The sequence below is a fragment of the Vitis vinifera genome, chromosome 16 (assembly GCF_030704535.1).
Source record: "Vitis vinifera cultivar Pinot Noir 40024 chromosome 16, ASM3070453v1".
Lineage (NCBI taxonomy): Eukaryota > Viridiplantae > Streptophyta > Magnoliopsida > Vitales > Vitaceae > Vitis > Vitis vinifera.
In genome coordinates this window covers 8,354,061-8,366,203 of record NC_081820.1, presented here as the reverse complement: position 1 = coordinate 8,366,203, position 12,143 = coordinate 8,354,061, and the positions used below count along the sequence as shown (strand labels likewise).

General features: G+C 39.9%; 1 protein-coding gene across 3 annotated transcripts in view; it reads left to right on the top strand.

Moving 5' to 3' along the window:
* Positions 1–12,143, top strand: part of LOC100254157 (uncharacterized) — a 64,570-nt gene that overhangs the window by 936 nt on the left and 51,491 nt on the right. For all 3 annotated transcript variants that reach the window (XM_002268279.4, XM_010663971.3, XM_010663972.2), the window contains exons 2-3: positions 1,625–1,697; positions 1,804–1,883. In XM_002268279.4, coding sequence (XP_002268315.1) covers positions 1,643–1,697; positions 1,804–1,883 — 135 coding nt within the window. In that variant the 5' untranslated portion in view covers positions 1,625–1,642. The remainder of the gene's footprint in view (positions 1–1,624; positions 1,698–1,803; positions 1,884–12,143) is intronic.

The window sequence follows — 12,143 nt, the reverse complement described above, 5'->3', positions numbered from 1 at the left end:
AGAGTAACAAAAAATGTAAAAACTCTTCTCCTAAAGAAGAGAAGAACTTTAAAGTGCAAAATAAGTAAAAGGAATTTGATTTTATCCGTTATAACCAATAAATAAGAAAAATATGAATTTGTTATTAAGATTGTTACTATCAAATAATAAACATATGAGACATGAGGGAAAATAGGTGATATAATAGGAGTATTTTAGAAAGAAAAAAGTCTACAAACTCTTCGTTTGTATATATTTTAGATGTAGATCATATATATACATACATAAATTTTTGGCTTTTATAACTCCTACATTAATATATATTTTTAAATTTTATTTAGTGATAGGGTTTTCTTAACTTCCTTATTTTTTTTGTATTTTATTTTGTAAAATGGTAATGATGGGATTTATCAATAACTCTCATTGAGGCTCCTTATTATATCAAATGAAAATTTGTTGTCAAATATAAAAAATTTAGAATTGTATATAAGATGTGTTTTACTTGATATGATTTGGGATTATGACAAATATGTACATTAAACTTGTTTAATTCAAAGTAATAGAATGACAAAACATTCACCTCAAAAAAAAAAAAAAAAAAATCTAGATTGTATCTAGAAGAAAAGAACCAAGTAATAATAACTTTTTTTTTATTCAAAGATAATCATAATAAAAAAATTACTATTTGAAAAGAATTGAAATAACTTTTGTTATTGAATCTCCATATGTACTGCATTCAACATTGCTTAAAGGCTTGTATGCTAAAATTATGAATTTTTAGCCAAACAAATATTTTTACTATTTTAATTTATTTTAATTTTTTTACGTTTACTTTTATTGCTTTCCTATTTTTATGTTATTGTCATATTTTTTGTTGATAAAATGATGAATTCTTGAGTCAATATCAATATTTATTACCGTTTTAGTTAATTTTTTTCCTTACTTTTATTTTATTTTTCTTATCTTTACTTTATTTCAGATTTTATTTTTGGCAAAAGGATGAATTTTGAGGAGAAACTAATATCTTCTACTATTTCATTTTTTTTCCTATTTTTTATTATTTTATTATTAGATTATTATTAATCTTAATTTTCTTTTTTATTTATATTGTTGATGGCAATTAATGGAGATTTTATTGAATTCTAATATCAAGAGATAAGGTAAATGAGGTGTTCTTGTAATAAGTTTTGAATTGTTAGAGTAATAGGTGTCAAATTAGGGAATTTCGCTTGAGGTGATTTGCTCCCTATTCTAATCTTCACTTAAATTACTAAAATAGGTAAACTAATAAAGTGTTTCATAATTCAAAATTTTAAAAATTTCAAAAAATATTTCAAATTTATTGCAAAAACCATTAATCTACTTTAGCTACTATTTATCCAAAATGATTAAGCCGCCTAATCCTCACAATGGCTTAGGCCAAGGGCTCGAGAAATGGGCCTAATTAAGCCAGCCAGCCCAAACAATATTTATTTCTCTTTGAGCCCATCTCTTGTTGATTCTATGGACCTATTCAATTTGGTGTTCTGATTTATCCTACAAATCATCTATCTGCTCAATATGTTTGACTTCCAAACTTGGTGTTGAAATTAGGTCTAAACTTTGTGTGTATATTGTTTGTACTAATCATCTTGATGTGTCAAAGGCAAAGGTTTAATAAAAAATGGTTCGAGATGCGGATCGTACAAATTTCTCTCGCACTTTCAAGTACTTAATGGGTTAGTTTTTATGATTTTATTTTCATTTTTTTGCATTTTCTGGCCAACTAGATGGACCCTTTGCTTCAAAATAATGTGTTAATTTGTTGATTCTATTGATTTTCAGCGATGCAGTTCTCAGCTAGGGGAATCCCATTTGTAGTCAATACATGGATGGTGAGGCACATTACTGTAGAGGACTATGCGGTAACAACTTTACGATTCTATCATTTTATTTTTTGTTTATGCTATTTTTATTTTTATATATTTTTTTTTGCAATTGTTTGAGCTCTGATTTTATGGGAATTCAATTTTTTCCATATGGGAAAATTGTAGAAATCGTTGTTGGTTGTCATCTTTGTTTAATGAAATCATTGGCAAAGGTTTTATATTTTTTTTGCAATTGTTTGAGCTTTGATTTTCTGGGAATTCAATTTTTTCCATATGGGAAAATTATAGAAATTGTTGTTGGTTGTCATATTTGTTTAATGAAATCATTGGCAAAGGTGTTATTGTTACTGGATTTTTCCATTTTCCTAGAAGGTTTAATTTTTAATAAACAAATGTTTCAAATTGAAATTTGTACTGGGAACTTGAGTAATTTTCTGAACCAAATGTTCTAGATGTTGAGAATAATCGGTGAACTTTTTCTGATATTCTGAATAGTTGGTAAAATCTCCTAATAGATAGGGAATTAACTCGCCTCTCTCTCTCTCTCTCTCGGGGCAACTGTTGGTTTGTGGTGAAATCGAAGTCCTTTGAAGTCTTAGTGAAGGAAGTTCGTGGGAAGTTAAGAGGAATCATTGTGGAGAGAAGCAGGGGTTTCTCATCTTGGATTTGGTTTGGGTATAGGAGCCTAAGGAGGCTGCTGGAAGGTATTGAAGAATGATGGAAGTCTAGGAGGATAAGGGGAGAAAGTTCAGGTTGGATAGGCGCGTCAATGGGGCGAGGGGGTTCGTCCTGTGCTTAGTGCTCGATTTGAGGCAAAGAGATTTTGTTTAGTGTTTCCTGAAGGAAAGGGGTTGCTTAGGGGTTGGGCCACTTTAGCTGAGAAACTTAGATCCCTTGGGGTAGTTACTTTTGTTGAAGCAAAGAATGCACTTGTGCCTGTAGTTGGTAGGTTGAAAGGAGCCTTGGTAGTATGGGGAAGAGTGAGAAGAGGGCCTTTGTGGATGTGGCTAGAGCGCCGACTAGAAGGATAGGTGATGCTTTATGGCTTCAACTTGGTGGCAGGAAGAAGTGGAGTAGGGAGGAACAGTTGGGTCGTTGTTTGGTTGGTAGGTGGGGAGATGACTCGATTTTGGAGACAGAGTTGATCTCGTTAAGGAGGTGGGGAGAGCGCTTGTGGAACCTCAAGAGAGGAGTGAGGTTGTAAAAGCTGGGAGGTGCTTTCTTTCTATTGGAGTTTGAAGATGGGGAGGAGGTAGAGAGAGTGTTGAAGAGGGGGGTGCGACGTTTCAAGGATAAGTTGTTGCTTTTGGAGAAATGGAGTGCGGGGGTTGGTTGTCTGCATTTAGGAAATCATGCCAAAGAAGTTTGGGTGAGGATGGTGGGTCTCATGTTACATTTTTGGAATGGGAAGGTGTTTAGAAAAATTGGAGATTGTTGTGGGGGCTTTATTAGGGTAGACGAGGATACAAGGAGGTTTTCTTAGCTGTAATGGGCAAGGATTTTGGTAAAGTCAGAGGGGAAAGAGCTTCCGAGGACGTTGCAACTGGTGGTGGATGCTTCATGTTTTGCTATCCAACTATGGTGGGAGGTGCTGCCATGGGTGTTTGTAGTGTTGCCAATGAACAAAAGTCAAGGGAGCGAGGGGACGAAGGTTAGGGTTGATGATGCCGATGTTTCACGCTTGGGGAGTAGCGTGGGGATGGAACGGGAGCCTTTGTGTGTCGAAGGGGTTGGATCGGACTGCATGGTTAGAAAAGCCAAGGTCGCAGACAATGGTAACAGTGATGGGTCTGCAAAAGGGGTTGTGGTCTTTGACGGCATCGTAGGCTTTAAGGTGGAAAAGAAAGGAAAGAGGATTGTAGGGGGAGAGTCTTTTTGTGATGGGGGGCTTACAGGTGGAAAGGGCCTTGAGCTTGTTAGGATGGGTGATTGGGACAAAAGGGTGCTAGGTTTTTTAGTTCAAGAGGGCTCTTTAAAGTCTTCAAAGAGTGGGCCAGCCCAGTTCCTATTAGATGAAGAGGGCTGCGGGTCAAACTCAATATGGGAGTTGGGCCAGCCCAGTTGCATTGTGGAATGGACTGTGGGCTCGGATTGGGTCAGTTTATGGGTGATTTTAAAAGAGGGTAGGGCTTTTAGGAGACGCCTCTTCGCTGAATTTTGGGGAGCTGAAGAAATCATGTTTGGTGGAGTGGGGCTTGCAGAGGCAAAAGAGGGTTGTCGGGCGCCTGATAGCGGTCCTTCAGCTGATGTGTGCCTTTTGGAGGAAGCTTCCAAGTACTCTTCCCTTGTGCTTACTTCTTGCTGGGTTTTTGGGGGATGAGTCTCTTCTTCTTCCTCTTCTCTTGTCTCTGGGTTAGAGGGGGCTTTGGTTGTGGTAGGGGAGGGTGATGGTGTGGCTGGCGATTTGGTGGCAAAGGAAGGGAGTTGACAGTAGATCCGTTGTGGTTGCTTTAGGTGGAAGAGGTGGGGAATGGACAGGGAGTCGAAGTTTCTCGCTCGACGAAGAAGGTGAGTCATGGGTTAGTGGAGGACGAGGAAGGGGTAGTGGAGTCGTGGAAGTACAACTGTTTAGCACAATTTTGCCATTGCTTGGGAATGCCAACTGAGAGTTTTGAGGGGGAAATTTTGATGCTTCATAAGAGAATGAATGAGAGAAGAGAATATTTTGAGAAGTTGATTGGGAAAAAGAGGAAAGGGCAGAAACCCTCAAGATCTGACCGGGAACTAAAGAAATTAGAGTGTTAGGTGAATTATTATCAGACAGGAGGGGCTTGGGGGGGAACCAACTTGTGTTAGATGAAGCTTTGAGTTCTTTCGAGGAATGTTAGAGGGGCAAATGACGGAGATAAGGGAAAGATGATAAAGGCTGTTATTAAATCCCAAAAGGTGGATTTAGTTTGTCTATAGGAAACCAAAATTCAGGAAATGACCATGGGGGTTGTGCGAAGTATTGGGGTGGGAAGATGTCTAGATTGGGGGGTTGTGAACTTGAGAGGGGGTGGGGGTGGGGGTGGGGGCTGGGGCGGGGGCAAGGGCAGGGGGGGTTGTGGTGTTCTAGGACAACGGAGTGTTACAACTGTTAGACATGGAGGTGGGAATTTTCTCAGTTTCTTATCGTTTCAAGAATTGTAAGGATGGATTCTTTTGGAGCTTTATAGGGGTTTATGGACCCACATTGAAGATGGATAGGGAAGTATTTTGTAGCTAGCTAAGGTCGGTTAGAGGACTGTGGAGTGACCCTTGGTGTGTGGTAGACGATTTTAACATGATCAGATTCCCTTCGGAGCGTAGTAGAGGAGGTTGATTGTCCCCAACCATGAGGAGATTTTTAGAGGTGATTGAGGACTTGGAATTGAGGGACCTGCCTCTTCAGGGAGGCCTTTTCACCTGGAGTGGTGGCTTAAATGACTAATCTAAATCGAGAATTGATCGTTTCCTCATTTTTGAGGAGTGGGAAGATCATTTTTCAGGGACTGTTCAAACCGTTCTTGTTAAGCCGCTATCAGACCACTTCCTGGTCCTTCTTGATGGAGGAGGGGTGAGGAGAGGCCCCACTCCATTTAGATTTGAAAACATGTGGTTGAAGAAGGAGGGCTTTAAGAATGTTTTGAGGACATGGTGGGAGGGCCTTAATTTTAGTGGGTCTGCTAGTTTCATCCTGGTTGAAGAGCTGAAAGCTCTGAAACCACTTCTGAGAAGTTGGAATAAGGAAATTTTTGACAAGTATGAGGTGCAGAAGGAGCTAGTTCTGAATTGAGTGGATTTTTGGGATAAGGAGGAGAGTGCACGCCCTCTACCTTTGGAAGAGGAGGAATCTAGGAAGGAAGCTAGAGAGAATTATAAAAAGTGGGTTCTTCTTGAAGAAACGTCTTGGAGACAAAAATCAAGGAAATTTGGTTGAAGGAGGGGGATAGAAACACGAGCTTCTTTCATAAAATGACCAATGCTCATAGAAGGAGAAACCAAATGGCTAGAGTTAAAATTAATGTGGTGTATTGAGGACAAAGATTTAAGAGAGGAAGTGAGCAGAACTTTCTAGCTTCTGCTCTCTACCAATGATGATTGGAGGCTTAGCTTAAGTGAGCTGTCTTTTGAGAGGTTGGAAGACTTTGAGGTGACAGGTCTAGAGAAACCTTTTAAGTAAGAGGAAGTGTTTGAGGTACTGTCGGGTTTTAGAGTGGATAAAGCTCCAGGCCTGGATGGGTTCTCCATGTCTTTTTGGCAGTTCTCGTGGGACTTTGTGAAGATTGAGATGATGAATTTTTTCAAGGATTTCTATGAATTTGGTTGTTTTTTGTGGAACTTGAATTCAACCTTCCTAGTGTTGATCCCGAAGAAAGGGGGGGGGGGGGCACTGTATAAGTGGTTGGCTAAGGCGCTGGCCAATAGGCTGAAGGGGGTGCTAGCTAACGTGATTTCTAAGGCCCAAAATGCATTTGTGGAGGGTAGGCAAATTATGGATGCAATGTTTATTGCCAATGAGGCTATAGACTCGATTTTGAAAAGTAATGAGGGAGTGATTCTATGCAAACTGGACATTGAGAAAACTTATGGCCATGTTGAGTGGTCATTTTCGTTATCAATTATGGAGAAGATGGGGTTTGGGGAGAAGTGGTTGGAGCCCTTGTTTCTCTAGGCCTTTTAATGATTGAGAGATGGATGAGGTGAGGTGGAAAACTTCTTGTGTTTGAGTGGGAAGAGAGTGATTGTGAATGATGAAGATAGGGTGAGGTGGGTGGAATCGAAGGATGACAATTTTTCGGTAAAGTCTCTTTACAAAGCCTTAGAGTCGGACTTAACAAAGTGTTTCCCAATGAAGATAATATGAAAATCTAGTGTGCAGCCAAATGTAAGCTTCTTTGCTTGGAAAGCGTCATGGGGAAAAGTTCTAACTTTGGATCAAGTTCAGAAGAAGGATTTGGTTTTAGCAAATAGATGTTATTTGTGCCAAGCATATGAGGAGTCCATTGACCATCTTCTTCTACATTGCGAATGGACAAGGGAAGTGTGGAAGCTGTTCTTCATTTTGTTTGGAGTGTATTGAGTGTTTCCTTCCTTGGTTAGGGAAACCCTCTTGGCGTGGAAAGGGTCTTTTGTGGGTAAGAAGCGTAAGGCAGTTTGGAATGTGGCCCCTTTATGCTTGTTTTTGTTAGTTTGGAAGGTAAGGAACAGAATTGCCTTTGAAGGCGGTGTATTGTCCATGCAAAAGCTGAAAGCGTTTTTTGTATATTTACTTTGGTTGGAGTCTAAATTGTTTATAAAAGATAGTCCTTCGACGCTAATTGATTTCATTGATTGAGTGGGTTCCTGTTGAGGGAATGTTGTTTTTTGTACATCTTGTTGGATAGTTTTTTGTTTTAGCTGTAAGGGGGTGAGTGTCTCTTTCTTGTACATCTTAAGCCGATATTTTAACGCCTTTTTGTAATACAATTCTCTTATAAAAAAAAAAAAGAAGATATTTTGAATAATTGGTGAACTTTTTTTTTTTTTAAATTTTGATCATCCTAAAGCATTCATATTGGTGATGGAGGAAAGTTGAGGGAGGGATTAGACATTATTTTATAATTTTTTTTTTTTGTTAACTGAGGAACCTTTTATGGCTAAGCCTTTAGGACTCTGCATGGGAACCCAAACCTTTGGGTGCTAACTGCCCTGCAACAACCAACATTAGGTAAATTTAGGGTATCATCAGTGACAGGATTCGAATCCAGGACCATATGCCACTTACTAGGACCACACTCCCTAATCCCTGACCAACTAGGCTACCCTGACAGGTTAGACATTATTTTGTTATTTGTTCATATTTTACTTTGTAAAAGATAATATAATGTGTTTACACAAATGCATTTACACAATGACAGTCTGCAAAACATCTAAGCAAACCCTTGTTACTCAATGGAATATTTTTTTTATTTATAGGAAACCACGCGTGAATATATTGATAGAAAAAGAAGTACAAAAGGAGGATGAGGATTCCTCCTGCCAAAAGTAAAACTAAACAACACGAAAAAATAACAATACACTAGGCCGTCCCATTGGAACTATTGGAACTACACACTGCTAGCCAATCAAGTTGTAATACCTTAAGGGGGATGCCCTTAAAACCCGCTGAACAAAAAGCCCAAAAGGACGCAAGGAAATGAATGGAATCCCAAAGATTCTCTGAATTCCTAGCTTTGTCCTCAAATATCCTAGCATTTCTTTCCCGCCACACAACCCAAATTAAAGCTATACACACGTTTTGCCACAGAACTACCCCTCTCTTGGACTTGCCAAAACCTTTATAATTGATGAACATCATGTCTGAAATGCTTTTCGGAGGTACCCAATCCATCTTGGCTAGCTGAAAAAGTTTGTGCCACAACCCTAACATCATTGAACAATGGTGGAAAAGATGATTTGCTGATTCTCCTTGCTCCATACACAACTTACAAATGTCAGGGCTAAGAGCTTTGTGGGGTCTCCTCAATTATAGCAAGTCATTGGTACTTACCTTCTTGTGTGCCACAAGCCAGACAAAGGCCTTAACTTTGAAAGGGACTTGAGATTTCCATACAAACTTAGTGGGGAAAAATGGAGATGAATCAGCATTTGGGACAAGGCTGTAAAGAAAGACTTGACTGTAAACAATCCTGAAGACAATAAGGACCAAGATCTCGTGTCTGAAGCGGAAGTGGATAAGTTCATACAATCTAGAGAGTGCATGAGGCGTTCTAGATCTTTTATCTCAGAATCGGTTAGATTACGACGGAAATTAAAGTTCCATGAGAAAGGGTGAGTCGAACCGAGAATTGAAGATATATTTTTATCCATTACTACTCGAAATAGTCTTGGATATTGGTCTTTAAAGATTTGGTCCCCCCACCACAAATCTTCCTAAAAACGAATTCTTTCCCCATCTCCTACGATAAACCGAGTATACTTGGAAAAATCCTGAAAGACTTATGCAATGGCCTTCCAAGGACAGCGGTATGACCATCTAATTACAGTATTGGCATCCCAACCATTTGAGTGTGTCCTGTAGATGCTAAGAATGACCTGATGCCATAGAGTTGTACTCTCCCTAGGAAACCTCCACAACCATTTCCCCAAAAGAGCGTGATTCCTTAAAGGTATCTTCCCAATCCCCAAACCCCCTTTTACCCTCAACTTGCACACTGCATCCCACCTAACAAGATGATCTCTTTTGCCTTCCCCAACCCCTGACCAAAGAAAGTCCCTTTGCATCCTCTCGACTTTTGCAGCCACTGAAGCTGGAATCTTAAACAAAGAAAGGAAGTAGCTAGGGATATGGGAAAGACAAGAGTGTAGAAGAGTTATCCTACCACCTAAAGATAAGTAAGCCTTTTGCCATCCGTCTAATCTCCTAGAGATTCTCTCAATCACTGGATCCCAGAATCCACAAGCAGTTGGATTCCCTCCCAAAGGAAGACCCAGATAAAGTATAGGCCAATCTGAAGCCTTGCAGTCAAGCATCAAGGCTAACCTAGAGAGATGATTCTGATCAAGGTTGATGCCAAAAAGATTACTCTTGTCAAGATTGACCTTAAGCCCAGAGATTTGACCAAACACTAACAATAAACTCTTAAGAGTTTGCAGTTCTTCCTCACTAGAGTTAGCAAAGAGGATGGTATCATCTGCGAATTGCAGATGGGACACCCTACATCTATTTCTACCTACCCTGAAGCCCTCCAGCAAACTTCTTTCCTCAACTTTCAACAACATTCTACTCAACACATCTGCAATAATAGTGAACAGGAAAGGGGATAAAGGGTCACCTTTTCTTAAACCTCTAGATGCCTTGACCCACTCTTTAGCATCACCGTTCACTAGAATAGCATAAGAGACCGACGACAGACAACCTCTCATCCAACTGCTACATTTAGAACTAAATCCTTTCTTCTCCAACACATGATCCAAAAAATCCCATTTCACATGGTCATTAGCCTTTTCAAAGTCTATCTTGAATACAACTCCCTCCTCCCCTGATCGCCTTCTCTCGTCCATAATCTCATTGGCTATAAGAACTACATTCAGAATTTGTCTCCCTTGAACAAAAGCACCTTGAGTGGAGTGGATGGTCTCGTGTAGTACTCCTCTTAGACGCCCTGACAAGACTTTTGCTATTACCTTATATAGACAAGTGATCAAACTGATAGGTTTAAAATCCGAAATCTTCTTTGACTGACTCTTTTTGGGCAAAAGGACTATGAATGAGGCATTGGTGTTTTGATTAATAATCCCGCTATTGTGAAACTTTGCAAACACCCTCTCTAAGTCTTCTTTAATCACATCCTAACAATCCTGAAACACTGCTATGGTGAAACCATCAGGCCCCGGCGTCTTATCCCTATCTAACTGAAAGATGGCATTAGAGATCTCTTCTTCAGCGAGAGGGGCATCCAGCCTAGAAGCACTCTCTTCTGATATAGGGGACTAATCAATACCTTCTACTCTCCATGACTCACCAGGAGGACTCGAGTAGAGCTTTTTGAAATAAAGTAATATCTCCTCTGTGATGCTCTCGGAATTATCCAACACCAAACCTCTTTCATTCTCCAAGAATTTGATGAAATTCCTGTTTCGTCTCCCATTAGCCACTTTGTGAAACAACTTTTGAGTTACAATCCCCGTCCTTAACCCATTTTACCTTAGCTTTTTGTCTCCAATGAATTTCTTCCCTCAAAATTAATTCCTTTAGCTCTCCTTTTCTTACAACTCTTTGAGCCGCAAGATCAGAAGAGAGAGCCCCTTCTTGTTCAATGGCATCAATGTTAGCTATTTCATCCAAGATGGTTTTTTTCCTTTCCTTAAGCATTCCAAAAGTATTCTTATTCCAATCTTTCAATTTTGCCTTAACGAATTGTAACTTCCTTGTGAACTTGTGACCTTCCCAACCATTTCCTACAAATTCTCTCCACCAACTGCTAGAGCACTCTTTGAAACTATGATGTTGCAACCACATATTCTCGAACCTAAAAGGTGTTGGGCCCCACTTGAACGGATTGGTATCCAAGACAATCAGCCAATGATCCGATGTCCATCTAGGAAGAACTTCTTGAAGGCTTTGAGGGAATGAAAGCTCCGACTCATTTGAATAGAGAAACCGATCCAATCTCTTACACACCGGTGACTCTTGCATGTTTGACCAAGTAAAAGAGGCATTTCGTAATGGGGGATCATGTAATTCGCATTCTCTTATAAAACCATCAAAATCCCTCATGCTGGAAGTGAATCCAGATCCATCCAGTTTTTCTGATCTTCTCCTTATAACATTGAAGTCACCTCCCACACACTATGAAGGAAAAGTAAGGCCAAAAAGGCCTAACAGCTCCACCCAAAAATCCTTCCTAATTGAGGGGTTGTTTGACCCATAAACTACGGACAACCACAATGGTCCGTTTCCATCCAACAAGAACTTGACTGAGACAGAAAAAGATCCTATTACCACCTTCTCACCGCTCATTTTCTTTGAGTCCCAAATGATCAAAATCCCTCCTGAAGCCCCGCATGCCGGGAGAATAGCCCATTCCTTATTCCTAACCGACCAGACACTACCTACAAACCTTCTGTCGCACACCTCTCTTTTTGTTTCCTTAAACATCACTACATCTGGATTCTGAAGTCGCAAAAAATCCTTAACCACCCTCCTCTTTTTCCTAGATCCCAACTCCCTTATATTCCAGCTTATGATCTTCATAAAAACACCTCACAGACCTCACAAACTTTAGCCATTTTGCTGGGGGAAAGACCTTCTATTTGGAACCCACTCATCTGGGAGAATTCTGAGTCTCCCTGGCTAATTGCACCCAGAATAGGGGCTCCATGAGGCGAGCTGTGATTGGTCTTATCATACTTAAAGCTCTCAGACAACAGATTCAATCTAGCCAGCTGGGACATTGCTTCAACATGGTTAGGATTGCCAACATACCCAAGACGATAGTCCCCAACTTCACTTTTTTTTTGAACAAATTTCAGTTAACACTCGGTTTTTCGTAGGAAATTGGGAATGAAAGGCTGAAATGGAGAGATCGGGAACAGAAGGACTCTGGTATGGAAAAGCCACACAAGAGAAGGGAGAACGTAAAGGCAGAGAAGGCTGAGAAAGAATGGTGAGAAGATACCTGGAAAAATTCCACTTCCGTCATTCTACAGAACCCCTCAAAGTTAAGCCCTTTTTCTTTGTTTGCGGGATAAGAAGGATGATCCGAGACTGAAGATCCACTATGAGAACAACCCACAAAGCCCTTAACACCTGCTCCGTCTTCTCCTATGGCAATATTGCGCATTTTCTCC